This window comes from Aythya fuligula, chromosome 8 (genome assembly GCF_009819795.1).
Source record: "Aythya fuligula isolate bAytFul2 chromosome 8, bAytFul2.pri, whole genome shotgun sequence".
Lineage (NCBI taxonomy): Eukaryota > Metazoa > Chordata > Aves > Anseriformes > Anatidae > Aythya > Aythya fuligula.
In genome coordinates, this window is record NC_045566.1 from 16,282,467 (window position 1) to 16,301,821 (window position 19,355).

The 19,355-nt window shown below is 48.1% G+C and overlaps 1 protein-coding gene across 2 annotated transcripts; it reads left to right on the forward strand.

Annotated features, from left to right (window-relative positions):
- Window positions 1–2,150: 2,150 nt before the first annotated feature.
- On the forward strand, window positions 2,151–18,805 carry LRRC8C (leucine rich repeat containing 8 VRAC subunit C). Of its 2 annotated transcripts, none has more exons than XM_032191980.1 (4): window positions 2,151–2,224; window positions 5,094–5,306; window positions 14,008–14,149; window positions 16,344–18,805. In XM_032191980.1, exons 3-4 carry the CDS (start codon window positions 14,012–14,014, stop codon window positions 18,612–18,614), a joined length of 2,409 nt encoding a protein of 802 aa, XP_032047871.1. In that variant the 5' UTR covers window positions 2,151–2,224; window positions 5,094–5,306; window positions 14,008–14,011; the 3' UTR covers window positions 18,615–18,805. The 2 variants fall into 2 exon arrangements, with proteins under 2 accessions (XP_032047871.1, XP_032047872.1); XM_032191981.1 differs by lacking the exon at window positions 2,151–2,224 and adding an exon at window positions 2,661–2,681.
- Window positions 18,806–19,355: the final 550 nt, after the last annotated feature.

Sequence of the window (19,355 nt, forward strand, 5' to 3'; positions counted from 1 at the left end):
GTGCTGACGGTGCCGGCTGTCCCTGCAGCCGGCTGGTCGGCTGTGGGTTTAACTCGGCGCAAACCAGCGCTGCACTGTTTTTTTTTGCAGTGTAAATGCTGTGAGGCAGCACACAGTAGCAGCAATAACACTTCCGGAATTTGTAAAATATGAATGATAGAATAGGCCAATTGACAAAAAAGGCAAATACACAAAGTCTGCAGCAATGGCATTTCTTAGGTGGCCTGTCCCACATTCCTTCGGCGTCAATGGAAACCAAAGAGGCTATCTGAAATCAAAGCAAGCAAAAACTTGCCATCACACAAGTGGTTGAATCCAGTTTCATTGTGGTAGAAATGATGCTTTCAGTAAAATAAAGACACTGAAAGGACTTCAGGCTTCAACTGCCTGGATGGCCTTAAAACAATGGGGGAACTTTCCAAATAAAGTACACATTTTTTTGCAGGTAGCAAAGGAGTGTTTAATTTCAGATGTGAATTTTGGGCCTTCTCCCACCAAGAGCTCGCGCAGCAGAAGTGCACTAAGCCTCCAACCCACTGGGTGTAATTATCCGTGGACTGTCTTTTCTGTTGCAGTATCAGTGACCTTGCCTGTGATTATTCTTCTTGGGGAAGTTTAGCTCAACCCTCAGAGTACATCAGCAACTCCGAACAAAAATAGCCCAAAAGTCCACAACAGGAAACGTTAACAATGGCAGGATTACTGGCCACCATGTCACTGTGAAATAAATGAGCAACCGAGAGGGACTTCAGGGAAAAGCAGCAATGTGATTAGGTAACGGGAGGGACTGGCTTATGAGAAAAGATTAAATGAGCTAAGTGATGACGAAAGGGTGAACAGAACAACTGCAGATGGCTGAAAGAAGAAACCATCCAGGACAGGGAGGGATTCTCTTAAGCTGCTGCCAGGAGTTAAGAGTAATGGAAAGAAACCAATAAAAAGAAAATGAATGCAGCAGTCACGGTAACGGTTTCTTTAGCTCAAAAAAAGAAACCCAGTGCATTTGTCCGTATGGAAAACTTGCTCATTTGTTTTAATCTTCTGCCATATCCCCCGGTGCCTGGGGACAAGCATTAAAATTATATAATGGTGAATTACTGCGGAAATCTTTTAGGCAGGCGGCTCCACAGGGCCAGAAGTGGGTTGTGCCAGCTTCAGCCCCTTGGTTCTTGAGGTTCCTCAGAAAACACAGCCCAACCGGGGGCTTCTGCCAAGGGAAGCAGCTCTGCGCAGCAAAGCACTTAACTAAACGCATCGGTCGGGTGATGAGCTGAACTTCCACTGCTACACATCACATCAGCGGCTCCCAGATGAGGAACCTACGCCTGCCCTCAGCAGCCCCTGGAGCAGATGGCTCAGAAGGACGCGAAGCCAGAGCTGCCTGCAGCAGTCCCTCGGTCCACATCCTGATCCAGTTAGTGTTTGTGCAGTAAGACAGCTGGGATGCCTCATGGCCTATTTGTTTCCATTAACTCCCCCCAGGGGGGTTATATATTTTGAGTTTCTCCGTGTTTACATATTTGCGTGTCCCTGAGGGCATACACACGCTATCCCTAAGGCTCGGGGCAAGTCATCGGAGGAAAAGGAAGCACCTCCCTCTGATGCTGAGCCCGGCCCGGCCCGGCTCTGCCAGAGCCGTGACTCTGCCCTGGCAGCGCCGGGCACCCGTCCCTCGCAGCAGCAGCCTGCAGTGCGCGCCTCGGGAGGCGCCGGCTGCGAGTTTGTGTTTCCAATTGTCACCCTCCGAGGCGCTTGGCCGCCGGCAGCGCGCTGCCAGCCCGCTCTCCTCGCAGCCTTTCCAGGCCGCCCCGCCGGAGGCCGAGGCCTCGCCCGGCTCCCCCCGCCGCCACCCTCCCCGCGGCCGGACCCCTCCCGCCCGCCCCGCGCCGGGACCCGGCGCCGCCGCGGGCCGCCCCCAGGGAGGCGCCGGCTGCCCCTGCCCGGCGCGGCCCCCTCCCGGGGCACGGGGCGGAGCGCGGCCGGGCCCGAGGGGGCTGCGCTGCCCGGCGCGGCCCCGCCGCGGGCTGGAGACGTGGCCCCGCGGCGGCGAAGGCGGAGCGCGGCTGCCGGCGGCCTCCCCGCCCCGCCCGGCCCCGCCCGGCCCGGCCCTGCCCTGCCCGGCCCGCTCGGCTCGGCTCGGCTCCGCACCGCTCCGCTCCGCACCGCGGCGTGAGCGCCCGGCCGCCGCCCGTGACCCCGCGCCGAGGCGGCAGGCGGCAGGCAGGTAGGCCCCGCGGCGCCGGGAGCGGGCTCCGGAAGGCTCCGTGCCCCGGGCCCGCCGCTGCGCGGGGGCGGCCCCGGGGAGATGCCGAGCCCCGGCGGCTCCGCGCTGCCCGCCCCGGGACGGGGCAGCCCCGGAGGGCGGCTGCGGGGGACCCCGGCCGCCGGCTCGTCCCCCGCGGCTCAGGCAGCGGGGCCCCGGGGGGGTGCTGGGGGCTCGCGGCCCGCCCCAGCCCGCCGGGGACACGGAGCGGGGGCGTCCCGGTGCCGCTGCACCGGCTGCGGGCAGCGCAGCCCCGCCTCGCCTCGCCCTGCCCTAGCGGGTGCTCGCCAGCAGCCGCTGCAGCTCGCCGGGGAGAGTTGGCCGAGCGCGGTGAGAGGCTGGGCAAGGCTGCGGGATGCGTCGGGTGGGGTTTCGTCGGGACGAAAACGCGTGGAAGCGGGGAATGTGCAGAGATGAGGTGCGGCCCGGTGGGGTTTTGTTGTCTCTTGCTCCGGGGTCGGGCGCGGGGTCGCTGGGCGGCGGGGTCTCGCCACGCACGTGTGCCGATCGCTGCCGGCAGCGCCGCAGCCCCGCGGGGGTCTGGAGGAGAGCCCGCGGGGGCAGGGGGCTGCCTTGCGAGGTGGCGGGGGAAGGAGAAAAGATGGCAGTGCGGGGAAAACGGGAAAAACGCCTTCGCTGTTCAGCCGAGGGGGCGCGTCCCCCCTCCCCCCTGCGATTTCAGAGCCGCTTTTACTTTTCTTTCTGGCGCGGTGGAAGCAGTGCGGGGGCAGCGCTCCCGTTCTCGTTGTTTCCCGGAGCCGGGCCCAGCAGCGCTCCCGGCCCCGCGACCTGGCCCCGGGTTCCCGGCACCTCGCCTGTGCCCAGGGCTGCCGGCGAGGCGCAGCAGCCCGCGCAGAGCACCTGTGGTTTCTGAATCATTTCCTTTTCCAGTTGCGCTCTGAGTTTGCTAAAACGTGTGGCAGCGGTGATGCTGCTTTCCTCCCGTCTGGGTAGTCACAGGCCCTGCTGTTGGTTTTACGGTAATAACACCGTTCTGTGGTGGCTTTTTTTTTTTTTTTTTTTTAATTGCTTGTTTACTGTTGGAATAACTTTCAAGAAGAAACTTTCTGACAGAAACCCTGAAAATCCATTACTTTGTGTGCCCAGCATCAGCCGCAGCCAGCGCTGGCTGCCGGAGAGGACCAGCACTGGAGACTCCTGAGCTCCAGAGAAGTTCCTCGCTTCAGCGCCCGGCGCTATCAGGCAGCCGGATCCCGCAACAGCCCAGGCTGCTTCCTGCGGCGGGGCCGCCACCTGGGGCTGGAGGCCCCCCGTAAGGGCTCTGCCCGTGAGTGGGGCAGCGTCACAGCTGGTGGCAGGGAGGTGAAATGGCATCGGGGTCACCCGAGTGACCGCAGGGTCCGAAACAAAATGGGCCGGAGGCTGTTGGGAGCAGCAGTTCCCCTGATTGTCCGTTGACCTCTTAGCATTGATTCAAGTGGCCCCAATTTGTTGCCAAAAAGGCATTTCCCAGCCCAAGCCTCTTTGAATGCTGCAGGAAGTGAAAAATCTCCAATGGTACTCCAAACAATTCACAATAGCAGGAGCTAGAGTTTAATTTTACAGGCTTTTTTTTCCATCTTGAGAAAACTGAGTGAAAAGATCCTGTCCTTGCTGCCGGGGAGCTGTGAAGGGCAGCGGAGGAGGGCGTGTGGTAAAGAACCGCCTGAAGAGGAAATGTTGTACGTCAGGGAAAAAAGACAGGAACTCCAAAATACTTCCCCCAAAATCTTAGTACAGCAAAGAAGCCTCTCTCTTTCCGAAACAGTTTGTCAGGAGACTGTTAGCCAGTGTTGGATTTTACGTGTTTGACATAATGGAAACTTTTCCCTCTGCTTCGTCCCTGAGCTGTGCTCCCATCGGTTCTATGCAACCCAGCGCTGGTGCAAGCTCAAGCCATAGCACGATGGCTTTGGTTGGGTTCTGTGCTCCTGAGACCTCTGTCCCCTGAGGAAGATGGGAGGTTTGGTTCACTCCCTGGGCAGATGTGACAGTGGCGTTTGCTGTGTCGCTTCCCACTGCAGCAGAGGGCAGGCCTGGTGCTGCCCCCTCCCCAGGCAGGCACAACATCTCAGGCTGCCTGCGAGGCTGGCGCCCCAGGCTCAGCCTTCCCACACCGCGCTCCTTTGGTGCCTGATGCAGTGGCTGGTCAGGCACGGGACAGACCCTACAGCTGCATCATCTGGAGACTCGAAGCTTGGATCGGGATGGTGGGGTTTTTCTCTGTTTTTTCTGTTGTGTTTTTTTTTATTATTATTATTATTATTTTTATTTTATTTTATTTTATTTTATTTTATTTTATTTTATTTTATTTTATTTTATTTTATTTTATTTTATTTTATTTTATTTTATTTTATTTTATTTTATTTTATTTTATTTTATTTTATTTTATTTTATTTTATTTTATTTTATTTTATTTTTTCCAGTGTGGAGGTTGTGTCAGCTGTTTCCATAAAGGGCTGATTTGCAATCAAGTGTTTGATCGGGTAGGTAGGGCAGTGCCATGTATGTGCTTTGTGTGTTTTCTAATCGTTTGGGAGAATCCCGCTTTAAGCTGGAGTTCTGGGTTCTTCTTGGCTGTGTTATCTCAGATAAGCTCGTAGTAATGTGCAGGGTCTGCTTCTTGGTGTGTCAGTGGTGAGAGAAATGCCCCCTGCAGGGCACCATGCCGCAGCTCTCCTGGAAAGTTGCTGGCACTGCTGCTGGGGTGAGTGTGGAGATCCCCAGGGTGTGAACCAGAACGGGTGGCAGAGCCTGCTCCTGCAGAGTGATATAAAAGGCATGTTTCTTTCTGTTGGAGTCAACTTTCAACTTTTCCATTGACCCTTAGGCAAGCAGCACCGGGCCTTGTATACCAACTTCAAATTCTGGACTAAAGGATGCTCTGCTGAAAACACCGAGACACCAGCCCACGTTTCCCTTCAGTGGCGACAGCACCCAGTGACTTTGTGTTGATGGGAATCCAAAATTCAACAAGCCAGCAATGAGACTGCTAACGTGCTGAGAACACTTCAAGTTTTGTCTGCTCACCATTGGAAACAAGGTAGGAGCTCGGACTGCATGCTTGCTCTGGAGCTGGCAGTGAAGCAGAGCACAGGTTGGGTGCTGCTCTGTGGGGGGCTGACACGTGCCGGCTTCATGTCGCCCTGCGGCAGCTCGGGACCACGGGTTGCTGTAAGGAAGCAGTTCGGTGCTCTGAGAGAGTGCTGCCAGTGTGCATGCCTGAGCAGTAGTCCCAGTGGCAGGCCGCTCTCATGCGAGCACACAGGGCGAAGTGGGTGTTCGTGGACGGTATTGTCAGAAAGGGCCCCGCATGCCGCAGCCGGGTCTGAGCCCCGTGTGATGGCTTTGATCTGGCGAAGCTGGGGCTCAGTGGATACAGCCTTTTGTTCTGTGGGGCACCAGTGGGCCTTCTGATGGAGTGTGTTTCGAGCTAATCCCTCCAGTGGGCCACGGCTGGGCGCTGCTCTGAAAACGTCTGGTAAAGAATTTAGGCAGGTAGCTCTGGTTTTCCAAACCTTGGTTTGTGATCTTTAAAAGTCTTCCTGCGTGAGTAGCAAGTCAGGTTCTGTAGCTGTTCATGCTTACCTTTGAGCGTGCAAGGATCATACCTGTTGTGAGAATACCCATGCTTGACTTTCTATATGTTAGTCTTTCCATTTTTTCAGGAGTGCGGGTGGGACTGAGCTGTGTTTTCATTGTTGGAGATTTTTGTCACAAAGGATGGTTAGGGGGTAGGAAAATGCATCAGCTGTGCTTCAGAGCTGAGAATACCCACATGTTTATTTGGGCGTTTGGGGATTCGTGTTTTACGAGACTATTGCAAAGTTTAGAAAGCTCTCTTGTGTAGCATGCGAGCAGGAGCAGAAAAGATCCCTTATGCGAAGTAGTCTCACAAATCATGAAAGCAGCATTTCTTTAATGTTTTTGGCTCAATCACTGCATAAAAAGTTTTTAACTAACTTTTCAGGTGGTTGAGCTGCTTAGGCTCAGAATGGACCCTTTGTGCTTCATGTCCCAATTAGGAATTAACTTTTAATTATATCATCTGAACATTTTTTATTCTCAGCACTTGTTTTAGCCTGGAGTCCCTGAATATTCCTTTGACAATGACTGTCACTAGTTTATGTAATATTCTCTATCCTATGACATGGTTCCTGTCTTCATTATCTGAGTGTATCAGTAAGTGTTTGTGGAAAGCCTGCTGTAGCTTCGATTAAAACTTGATCAGCATTTCCTTTTCTCGGTCATTCAAACGTATTTCAGCAGTACTAAAATAGTACTTTCTGGATAGTTTCTTGCTCTTGGGGTTGCTGTTAAAGGTTTTCACATGCATTAAGAACGTTTTGCAGCTCTGGAAAGAGGGGCCTAGCCTTGAGTGATAGCCCTGATAAACTAAGAATGTGACTGTCAAAGCCAAAAAGTAGAGAGTATCACATGGAAATATACAGAGTTCACTTTTCTTTAAATTTGGACAAAGAGTTCAGCAAAGCTAGACCTCCACACAGTGCTGTGGTACAAAAGAGCTGCTATCAATTCCACTGAGATTTTATCTGGCAGAATCTGGCCCTGGACATTTTTTTTGTCTTCAGTCCAGCCAAACAGAAGTCAAAGAGCTGCTGACAATAGGAAGTATTCTTGGTGTGTAATGCATGAAAAAGGACTGAGGCTCAATTAAAACAACAAGGGTATTGTATGGGATGCTGTCGCCAAGGCGGCGCTTACTGGATGTGTAGGTGGAAATTGCAGCATATACTTTGATGCGCAATTATTAAAGTCGCTTCCTCATTACATTCTTCAGGTCTGCTCCGAGCTCTGGATTCGGGGCTGGGAGTGGCTCCCCAGGCACCGCAGCAGGGACAGGGCAGTCACTGTCGCCTCTGAACCCACAATGCTGGCTGCGGGCGTTGGGCAGGGCATGGGCTGTAGGGCCACCAAACTGGGCGCAGGAATAACGCATCCTACGGGTTGGCTGTGTTTTGTCCGCTCCCCGCGTGGCAGCCTAACAGCGGCTGTGGTTACGTGTAGCATCAGCGCAGCTCTGGTGGCTCTGCCGAGGAGTTTGGGCTTGCTGTGAGTTCAGACTCAATCACTTGCAGAGACATGGAAAAAGCAATATATTGTGATTTTGTATTCACCCCTCCCAGTAAAGGCAGTAGGCACCTTTCTGCTTGCAGCTGGAGGCACGGCAGGGTGATGTGGCGTGCCCAAGGCAGGGAGTCCATGGCCAAGTCTGATGGGAGGCCTGACTCATGCTCTGTCCTTCCTTCTGGACAGGTTTCCTTGCCAGCCTCACCCCCAAGAAGACAAATGTCAAGTGGTTTGTTTGATGATACAGTAAACATATGTCTCTTAAAAATAACTTGTTTGGATGCAAATGGATTGTTTTTAATGACTTTCCAGTTCCTTAACGTGGGATTTATGTTTAAGCAACAGCATCATTTGTTTGTATCTCTTCCAAATGATGGTATTTCTTCCTATGAAAACCTCTGATATGATCAACAGAACAAAAAGTAGCCTATCATGTTTGAAGAAATGGCAACGTGCGACCTTTTTGCTGTATTTCCAAATACTCAGTTTTCAAAGAAATTTTTCCAACCCCTATTTCCCCCTCACCTCCTCCCCCTCCCCCCCCCCAAAAAAAAAAAAAGACAGTTTTTATTTTATTTTACAGGAAACACCGATGGCTGGAGGGCCTGACAGGGGACACTAGTTTCCTGAAATGCTTCAAAGCCAGGGAGATATTACTAGTAGAGGTATTACTGTATGTTACATGGGAGCAGACCATTGCTGGACATCTAGGTCAGTGCAAACAGATAGCAAGGTAATTACCAGAGCTCAGTATCAGGGTAGTTCAGGTACTGTTCCACCACATGTACGATTTCTGTAAGAACTCAGATAAAGGCACAGCATCAAACTCTTGGGAATTAGGAGTTGCTAATTCCAGCCCTTATCATCTTATTGCCCCCTTAGCCTAATCAGTGCTGTTTCAGACTGGAGGCCTTGTCCATGGGTCCACTTTTGGTCTCCTCCCAGTTAGGTGACGAAGTGGAGAGGGTTCATTATCTAAGTCTGCAGTGCCAGCACAAGCAGTGCCAGGAGCTGTGGGGGACTCCAGGGCAAGCTGTGGAGACAAGGATCAGCCTTTGTAGCTGCCACAACCAGCAGACATGCAAAACCACAGTTTCCAAGGTTTATAAATTAAAATTAGTCAGCTGTGGGCAGCTGTTTACAGTGCAGTAAAAAATGCTTCCCCAATACACAGGCCAAATTTTGGGTCACAGGGGTCTGGAAAGTTCAAAATAAAAAGACAGCAAGTTCTGTAACATGCATAGTCTAGTGCTGTTCCCCTAAGCCTGTTTCTAGAAGTGGTTAGAACAATTTTTGGTGCCACCTGAAAAGTGGCTTGACAGTATTTCTGTGGAGCAGTGACCACTTACAGCCAGCTGCAGGGTGCTGGGGATTCGTGATACCAGTTCCATGTGCCCTAGGGCTCAGCAAGTCCCTGCCACCAAGTCACGAGCTCATCGCTTCCTGTAATTGCTGCGGCCTCTGTTACATATGTGCTGTGCTCTGTTCCTTTAATGAAGATGAATATGCTATAAATCATGTATGGGAACCAGCCCAGAGACCTACTTGCAGTGGTATTCCCAAAAGCCATTTCATAATTTATCCTAACACATGCAATATATTTAAATCAGCAAGGAGAGCTAGTTTTACCCAGCCCAATGCTTTCCCCACTTGATAGATCTCTGATATGAAGGACTGCACAGTCCCAGTCTGAGTTTTCTCTTGTGGAAACCCATCTCTGCCAGTGGCTCGGGGCCATGGCTGTGGTGCCCAGGGCTGGGCTTAGCCTTTGTGGCTGCTTTAGGAGGTGGTGGTGCCGGTCTTCTGCCCAAGGTGGGGTCGATGCAATGGTGGGGAAATATGGTTCAGTGTCAGCTGGCAAATAATACTCACATCTTTTCTGATTAGTTTAAGAGATATCACCACGTTCTTGTGCTTCCTCATTCTAAACTTCACTGTTTCTGCAATTTTACCGCTCTCCTAGTGCTGTGTTCCTCCTCCTTTTGCCCTCTGGCCTGCTATTTACACCCTGCCCTAACTGAATTGGTGCAACTTTGACATTAGCTGCCTGCCCAGTGCTCAGGGGCCCTGACTGTGGTGCGAGGCTTTGTATGTTACCTAAAACAAGGCTTTGTATGTTACCTAAAACAAGCCATGGATGACAGCCATTGCCCGGGGGCACAGCAACATGGTTGAATACCTACTGGAAGAGTAAGACAGCAGTAAGAGTAAGACAGCTTGCCTTCTGGGGAATGATGTCTGTAGTCTGACAAACACAGCGCTGCCAAGCCCCAGTCTCTCACATACAGCACAGCAAGCAGCCATGCCACCACCATTTTGTCCGATGGTGGGTTGGGTTGGGCCCAAAGCATGGGGCATGTCTTCAGGCTTTGCTCAGCAAGGATGTGGTAGCTGGGATGGTGGCAGCAGGCCTTGCTGCTCAGCAGCTTTCTCAGCAGTCTGGAGGTCGTCTTTCCCCTCACGGCCAGGCCAGTCCCCAGCCTGAGGACGGTGAGGGAGGGACAGCAGGTGATGGCCCACGGCTATCCCGCTGTGCCCTGCTGGGGTCTGGGCACTGACAGACCTGCACCAAGAGATGGAATAGAGGCAGGGATGCCCAGTTATCTGTGTCCATTCAGAGTTACGTTGCCTAAAACGAGTTAAGTCGCTCCACAAGCATCTACTTAAAAATAGCAACGGTCACCTAGCAATAGCTGGAGCGTGGGGAGCCGCCAGGAGCCAGCAGCGTTTTTATTGAGGGCTGTATTGGAGGTGAGCAGCTGCAAGCATTAACGTGTCTGTACCCTGTAATCGTGCTGCATCCCTCAGAGCACGGGCTGAGGCGAGGAGCTCTGGCAGCCTGTGGTGCAATGGCAGGAGGGCTCTGGTGTGTCCACCGTTGTCACTGGGGGTGGCAGGGTGGCCGCAGCTGGAAGCAGTGTCTGTTGGCCTGCCCCCGTCCAGCCACTGATGCAGCCGTTCCTCAGAGCATGAAGCCCTGCACAACCACAGATCCCACCGGCAGCCCTGCCTGCCCGCTCCTGCAGGCTGCCAGCGCCAAGCAGCTAATTAATTAATTTCCTTTACATTCTGCAGTGTGTCCACACGGCTTCCCCGCGTTTCCCCTGGTGAAGGCCAATTGCTCAGGAGGTGCTTTGTGACGTGGCTGTTTTGGAATCATCCCCTGATTTAATCTCTCATTTATTAAGTCTAACTTGTGTCCAGTACTTTGCTTTCCCACTTGAATCTATTTATTCTCTTTAGCTCTTTCAGGTCATGTTAAGTCATCATGCTGTGCTTCTCATTGCCCATGCATGAGCTGATTTCTGTGGTTAGATTTCTGCAGGAGTAAATATCCATTTGGCTGGAAGCTGTTCCTGTTTACATCAGCGAAGAGTTTGGACCTGAAAGTTGTGGGTGTTCTTTTTGTTTTTGTTTTGTTTTTGGTGTTCTTCCACATCTCTATTTCCAGTGAAAGCCATATCTGCTTATTATCTTCAAGTCTTTGCGCATGCCTTCAGGGTACTTTATTTGACCCTCCTTTTCCTTTGCAGGGGGATTCAGGTATTCTTTGCACATCTCCCTGGATTCCAGCATTTCATCACATACTTACTTTCATTCATTGACTCTTTGTATCCTAGATAATTTAAAATAATAAAAACCTACTAGTTTCTCTCCCCTTCCATTTTGTTGTTGTTTTTGTTTTTCATCTGGCACACTCAGCACTTTTTTGCAGCACTGTTCAATGAGACAGTACAGCTCTTAATCCAAGTCTCTTTCTGATTTCATACTGGTAGCAGAATGCCAGATGGTTTGTCTCATATGCAGTTTTCTTTTCTCTAGAGATTGAGGATTGTTAGAAATACGGAAGAGATGAAAAAAGAACAAATTCTGGTTGTAATTGGAAAAGTTACTCCAATATTTAGAATTCAAAGTTTCCTAAGGTGGGTTAAAAGAGTGTTTAATTTAAGTCACGTTTCACGTTTGGGGTACCATAAATTGTGCCATAAAGTAGCATTTTGAATGTAGGTGAGCTGAAATCAGTCATGCTGTCTTACTTTCCACCAGCTGAAATTTTGAACTCATGTTCTTCCATCTGCATGTGGTAAGAGGAGGTAGTGACCTACAGTGGATGGTGTGCTGTTCCAGAGATGGCTCTTTGGGCTGCGGTAGGAATTTTTACCATCTCTGGTTTGATTTGTTTAGATGAATGTAAAGATCGACAGAATCACTTTGTTTTGAGAGAATTACAACAGGCCTTGTTTGTGCATGTGGACCCAGGTGTCTGCAGGGGACAGGAGGGTTATGTCAGAGTTGTGTGGACCTGCTGTGTCTCTGCTGGGGCTCTGAAGCCATTGCTAATGGATGTCCTCCTGGTCACTGGACAGGCCAGAGTGTGGAAGCAGTTACAGGGAAGAAGGAGATGAAGACTGCACAATTTTGTATAACTATGTCATGCCATTACAGCAGTGCTGGCAAGCCCTTGCTCCTCTACATTTCTTTCCAGTGTTTTTTCTTTATTGCTGGTGTCACAATGAAAGAAGAACTAGGGTTTCTACAGAGAATCTTGGAAAATGGTTATCCATCTTCTTTGTGTCCAATCTCCATTTAAAGCTTCTTGTGAATGTCTTTTTTTCTGAAACTAAAAAAAAAAAAGTAGCCTGTCATCAGACACTGCTAGTTTATTTACCATCATTATGTGCAGTACTACTGCCATTGTTCAGTAAATGTTTCATTAAAAAAAAAAAAATAAAGGAAAATTTAAGTGGCAAACAGATTGTGGTGTTGCTCTGCAGACCTGGCATGGCTCAGAGAGAGGCTGGCTGTGCACAGGTCTCCCCACTTGGACCATTAACCAGGGTGACAGTAAGTGCACTGTGCTAATGAGGAGTCACACAATGCAAATAGTGACCACAACAGAGAACAAGGGATGGGAGCAGCATGTATTTGTGCTACCAGGAACTATCTGCCTTCATTTAAATTCTCCACACATCACTTACAAGAAACAAAGCAACCAGGGAACACAACAAAGGCCCCTAAAAATACAGAGTGGAGCCCATCAGACGGAACAGCCGCTCTGTGTGGTGCAGGTCCTGAGGGCTGTCCCTGTGCTGTGTGTCCAAGAGAGTCCCCAGCCCCTGCTGCAGCCTGGCCCAGCGCACGTGGACCAGGGGAGTGGCTCTGGGGTGTACATGGCACTGATGGCTGCGTTCATCCATTCAGGCAGCTTAATAAAATTAATAATAAATTAATTTTCATGTGCTGCAGGGGACTGCTGGCTGTGCAAGGGAGGTGCATGGGTTCACCTGGTTTCATAGCCTGCATCGTGTCTTGGGGACTACTTGAAGACAAGAAGCTGACAGTGACTCTCTTGTCTGCCAAAGTGATGCTAAAAGCAACACAAAAGTGTTAAAAGAGGGCAGGGAGCGGGGGCTAGGAGGTGTTTATGCTCCCCACTCAGGAAGTGGTGAAGCCCCAGCCCAGCTATTAACCCAAGCACATTTACAGGCATTACCTCTGTGTGCTGCTGCTTTTGGGGATGGGTCCAGCTCCTGAGGAGGTGCTGGGCAAGCAGAGACATGGTGCTCCTTAAGGGGGCATTGAGCTGGATATCTATTCACCCAAGTACAGCCAGTGCAGTGGGAGCAGTGATACATTTGTAAGATGACCATACACTTGCAGTTAGGGCTGCGTCCTTCCCTGGTTGGCTCAGGATCTGCCAAATCCTCACAGTCCCCAGGAGGTGTGTCAGCACGTGCACCCTCATGGCTGAGCCTTCTTGCTGCTGGGTGGCACCAAAGCCACCCCATGAGTTCCAGCACACAGCTGAACTGGGACTGTAAACTCTTAAAATATGTCTGTGACACGAGGTGATTGTGGTGAGCGTTTATGGTATTAGTTAAAGGACATTCTTCATAAATTGTCCTTGGGAGTACTTTTGTTACATTCCCATGTGGATTTATCTTTCCACTGTAACTTACTGGGGAGTTTCAGTGCTGGTTTGATCTCAAGGATTCAGTTACACAACTCGCTGTGGACTTACAGATCGGTGTCTGTGTGTACATGCTCGTGCGGGAGCTGATTTCTCCGAGGAGGTGATGATGTAAGCCTAGACATCTGAGGTGAAGATAAAGCCCTTGATCTGCCCATACTGCCTGTAGTTCTGGTTAGCTGAAGCACTTTAGCAACTTGCACTCAAAACATAGTAGATTTAAAACTGTAGTGAGTATGCACACAAATATTCAAGAGCATCCCAGAAACCACTATGAATACAACGGAAGTGAATGAAACATGATAGCTAAACAGGCCTGTGAAATCTGAGCACCGGATAACTGCTTTAGCCAGGCCTTTGAGATCAAGGCTAGTGTGTACGGAGCTGGCAGCGTTCAGAAGGCCGTGCCGACCCATCAGGTGGGGTGGGAGTCAGTGCAGAGCACGTTGGTGTCCCTGCATGTACGGGGCATGGTGGTGCTGGGTGGCAGCACGAGCATCCCTTGTCAGGTGGGTGTCCGAGGGACCTCATGGGAGGCAACTAGGGACTTTGTGCCACATCCCAGGCCTCTCATGTCCAGAATGGATTGTGTCAAACCTCTTGGAAGAACTTTCTCGCTGTCTCGCATAGACCAGTGGGTGCTGGCTGCAGGAGGCTGATCGCTGGCCTTGCTCTTTTCCAGGAGGATGATTCCCGTGACCGAGTTTCGCCAGTTCTCGGAGCAGCAGCCAGCGTTCAGAGTGCTGAAGCCCTGGTGGGATGTGTTCACGGACTATCTCTCCGTCGCCATGCTGATGATCGGTGTGTTTGGGTGCACGCTGCAGGTAAATCGGCCGAGGGAGGTGCTCTCAGGGGCACTGAGAGAGCAGTGAGGACAGTCCTCATGAGTACAGTGCCACGCATTGTTTATCTCTTGAATTTGCAGTGAACAAAGCAAAAATTTGCTAGTCGTGGGTTTAAAGCTGCTATAACACAGACCAGACTTTCTGCAGCTGTAAATCAGTAGAGCTGCACCAGAGTCAGTGGAGTGATGCCAACTCAGATAAGAGCTGTTGCTTTGGCTTGTGCATGTATGCCTGTTTTCACCGCAATCTGACATAACAAAACAGATGATCAAATATAAGTTCTTCTTTGTACTACTTTTTTATTATTATTATTATTTTTGCTTAGAAGCTTGGAAAAATGTGATTCTGTAATTTCTGTTTTTCTTTATTTGGCAAATGTTAATACTTTTTGCTTTTGTGTTTCAAAGGGATTTGAAATGCATGTGCTTATTTTATTAACACCACCCACAACTAATATTACGCCTCCTCCATTCCAAAGCATCTCTGAGGATGCTGACACATAAACAATTGACATTACTGTCACTCACTGTAGCTAAATTTTGCTGAAGAGCCAAAAGCTGAAAAGAAATGGAAAGTGCTGTTTGGGATGGACTCCACAGGAGCAGAAAGTTGTAGTACTGGCTCAAACGTGGGTCTCACATATTTTTGCATGACTCAGAAATGGAGCTAAAGGGACACACTGACAGAGCTCTTACATGTATTTCAGGAGGATTTGCTCACCTCTGTGGCCTAAGATTTTCACTTACCTTGTCCCAAGTTTCATGTGAAATCAACTATGGTTTCACCTGTATTCACCATTTTAAATATTTTCAGTTGAAAAGATAGGATGTCCATGTTTAAAAATCTCTGTACAGTACTGTGTTTTGCATCATAACCTAAGTGTTTGCTTAAGCACATGAAGTAGAGCTTCTGTTGTTTTTAAGTTTACCTGCTTGACTGGATGAAGCATGCTGGAACATAATGCATGGAAACACTTCAAATGACGGGCAGGTTCTTTTTATTTCATCTTACTACCAGAGGTATGAATCCAGAGTGTAACTAACAGCAGTGTAAGAAATACCAGAATAGCATTTACAGACAAAAATTAATGGTAGGAGTTTCTGAAGTGTCAACAGTTACAGTTAAAAATGTGCAATCTCATCTCAGCATCTCCCTACACCACAGTGGATTGTCAAGGATGTTCTGCACTTGGAAGCTCTTGTTGCATACCCTATTTTTAGTGCTTTCAACAACCACGATGTCAAAGGATACATTCATACTACAGTAGAAAACATGTTCTTAGTTTGGCTAATCCCAGTTAGTTGTTCAGGGAAAATTACAGATCTCTTTGGTTTATCACACGGATTAGTATTTTAAAATTAAGACCTCTGGGGAGCATGGCCCTGAACTCAGACTGTTATCCCAACTTAAACCAAAGGTGATTGGTCCCTGAAGGTAATCTCACCTGAGTTTACCAACGTGAATGGCGAGCCCAAATTAAGGAAGTTGCTCTTTTTTTTTCATTATAGACAGTCAAGGACAGGTACTTTGTTTCCATAGGTGTGTACTGTGAGAACTGTCTCTGTATGAGACACTGAATAAAAATGATATCCGTGCACGTACATGTATAAAATGCCATTGACTCTCTAATATCACTATCTGTATTTATTAAGACTGAAGATAAACAGCGTCTTCCCAGCATAGATATGCCCGCGTTGGCTCTTTGTCAGCCATTTTGGGTGTGATAGACATCACAGTTTAAGTGTAAAGCCACATGAATGCAGTTATGCTGCTTTCAAAGCCTGAGCTCTTTCTGAATACTGTGTAGCACTTACCAGGATGAATACACCCGTCAAGAACAGTCTGTCTCTGGGGAGAGCAGGGCAGGAGATCCCTGGTCTTTTCTGGAAGCATTTCCCATACTTCTGCTTTTTCTGGATCGTCTCAGTGCCCTTTTATCCAAATTACGGAAAGCTAATCATTGATGAAAAGGGGTGACCTAGTTCCTTGCATATAGGACAAGTATCTTGTTGGGACTAACAACAATAATAATAAAAGCACAGACAGTGAGATCAAGTGCCAGGCTATGGGAAGGAATGCCTGACAGCTGGAGGAACTCCAAGGACAGCTACCCAGTGGTACTGCCGCCATTGTTTGTACATCAGTTTAAAAGATATCTTTTTGTGTGTTTCAGGTCATGCAAGACAAGATAATATGCCTTCCAAAACGAGTACAGCCTTGCCAGAACCAATCCAATAGTTCAAACGTGCTTAGTACAATCCCAGATACAACCCCTCTTCCTCCACCCAAGCCATCCACTCCTCCAGCTACAGTTGAAATGAAAGGGCTGAAGACTGATTTGGACCTTCAGCAATACAGTTTTATAAATCAGGTGTGCTATGAACGTGCCCTACACTGGTATGCCAAGTACTTCCCTTACCTTGTCCTTATACACACGCTGGTCTTCATGCTGTGTAGTAACTTTTGGTTCAAGTTCCCTGGGTCGAGCTCCAAAATCGAACACTTCATTTCAATACTTGGGAAATGTTTTGATTCTCCTTGGACAACAAGAGCCTTATCTGAAGTATCAGGAGAAGACTCTGAAGAGAAAGATAACAGGAAGAACAACATAAACAAGTCTAATACTATCCAGCCAAGCGCTGAAGGCACTCTGGTCAAGACACAGTCTTTAAAATCAATCCCTGAGAAGCTGGTTGTGGATAAGGGAACGCCTGGGGCATTAGACAAGAAAGAAGGTGAGCAGGCCAAAGCACTGTTTGAAAAGGTGAAGAAATTTAGACTGCATGTTGAGGAGGGTGATATACTCTATGTCATGTATGTTCGCCAGACTGTGCTTAAGGTAATTAAATTCCTTATTATTATTGCATACAACACAGCACTCGTCTCAGAAGTTAATTTTACAGTAGTCTGTAATGTTGATATAGAAGACATGACAGGATACAAGAATTTTTGCTGTAATCACACGATGGCACATCTGTTCTCTAAACTCTCCTACTGCTACCTGTGCTTTGTAAGCATCTATGGTCTCACATGCCTTTATACTTTATACTGGTTGTTCTATCGCTCGCTGAAAGAATATTCCTTTGAATATGTTCGGCAAGAGACAGGAATCGATGATATCCCAGATGTCAAGAACGACTTTGCTTTTATGCTTCATATGATAGATCAATATGATCCTCTCTATTCCAAGAGGTTTGCTGTCTTCCTGTCTGAAGTCAGTGAAAATAAGCTGAAACAGCTGAACTTAAACAATGAATGGACCGCGGATAAACTGAGACAGCGGCTACAGATGAACTCCCATAGCCATTTGGAGCTACAGCTTTTCATGCTCTCTGGACTACCAGACACTGTTTTTGAAATTACTGAGCTGCAGTCTTTAAAGCTTGAAATTATTAACAATGTAATGATACCAGCAACCATTGCACAGTTGGACAATCTCCAGGAGCTCTCATTGCACCAATGTTCTGTGAAGATCCACAGCGCTGCCTTGGCATTTCTGAAGGAGAATCTCAAGATCTTGAGCGTCAAGTTTGATGACATCAGAGAACTTCCCCACTGGATGTATGGCCTCAGAAATTTGGAAGAACTCTATTTAATTGGCTCCCTAAGTCATGATATTTCCAAAAACATTACGTTGGAGTCTTTTCGGGAACTTAAAAGCCTTAAAGTTCTTTACATAAAAAGTAACTTGTCTAAAATCCCACAATCTGCTGTCGATGTTTCAAGTCACCTTCAAAAATTGTGCATCCATAATGATGGCACTAAGCTGGTGATGCTCAACAACCTGAAGAAGATGGTCAACTTGACACAGCTGGAATTGGTTCACTGTGATTTAGAACGCATACCTCATGCAGTCTTCAGCCTTCTCAGTCTTCAGGAATTGGATTTAAAAGAAAACAACCTCAAATCAATTGAAGAAATAGTAAGTTTTCAACATCTGAGAAAACTGACGATCCTAAAGCTGTGGTACAACAGTATAACATACATCCCGGAGCATATAAAGAAACTCACTAGTCTTGAACGGCTTTCCTTCAGCCATAACAAAATAGAGGTTCTTCCATCCCACCTATTCCTATGCAACAAAATCAGATATTTGGATTTGTCTTACAATGACATTCGCTTTATCCCACCTGAAATAGGAGTTCTTCAGAGTTTACAGTACTTTTCCATTACTTGCAACAAAGTGGAGAGTGTGCCAGATGAACTATACTTTTGCAAAAAACTTAAGACTCTGAAAATTGGGAAAAATAACTTGTCAGTCCTTTCACCTAAAATTGGTAATTTGGTATTCCTCTCCCACTTGGATATTAAAGGCAATCACTTTGAAATTCTCCCAGCTGAACTTGGTGAATGTAGATCTCTGAAGCGGACTGGTTTCACTGTAGAGGACACCTTGTTTGAAACGTTGCCTTCTGATGTCAGGGAACAAATGAAAGCTGAATAACTAACTTCCTCTTGCTCAGTTTTACAGAAATAATGCTTCTACCAAATATGCTGTAGAAAGTGCATACTCTGAATATGCATTTAGTTTGTGATTATTTTTTTTCTTTTTCAAGAAGTCCTTTCTGTACAAAGCAATTTGGAGTAAGGAGTACATATATTTTTAATAAAATTTTCTCGTATTTTTTCACTGTTTTAAGATATTTTAAGTTTATTTTACCCTGAGAACAAGGGTGTCTGTAACTTAATTTTTACTGGCAAAAGTAAATGTTTTTATCTGATGACTTTTCTTTTTTTTTTTTTTTTTTTTTTCCCTTTGGCTAATCCCAACAGGGGAACTATGTATAAGTTGTATGCTTTGAATTGCATAATTTGTAACAGGTGATTATATTGTCTTCCTGGTTATTGTTTGTCCCTTAGGATGTGGTCTTCAACGGGTAATCCTGCAGGTGTTGGGTGCCCTGTTCCCTCTTTTCTTCAGTGGGAGCTGAAGGTGTTCAACATCTAACAAGATCTGGGTTGACCTTCCTTTTACTTATGACACTGTTTTCTCACACGGTCAAAGCAGATAGGAAAGGTTCTTTATGTACAAAGGCTGGAGGTATTTTAATGGGTCTGAGGGATCATGCAGAATTCCTCCAGGGCCTTCTGGAAAATTTAGTCCAGGTCTCCATTCACATGCAGCACCAAACAGGAGGCACTGACTGCAGTTTCCTCCCCAGAGCTGGAAGAGTAAGGCCACAGG

Bases quoted from the DNA above. Each gene is read 5' to 3' on its own strand.
- LRRC8C (XM_032191980.1), top strand. From the start codon at position 14,012: ATGATTCCCGTGACCGAGTTTCGCCAGTTCTCGGAGCAGCAGCCAGCG. The intron at 14,150-16,343 runs GTAAATCGGCCG...TGTGTGTTTCAG, and splicing joins TGTTTGGGTGCACGCTGCAG to GTCATGCAAGACAAGATAAT.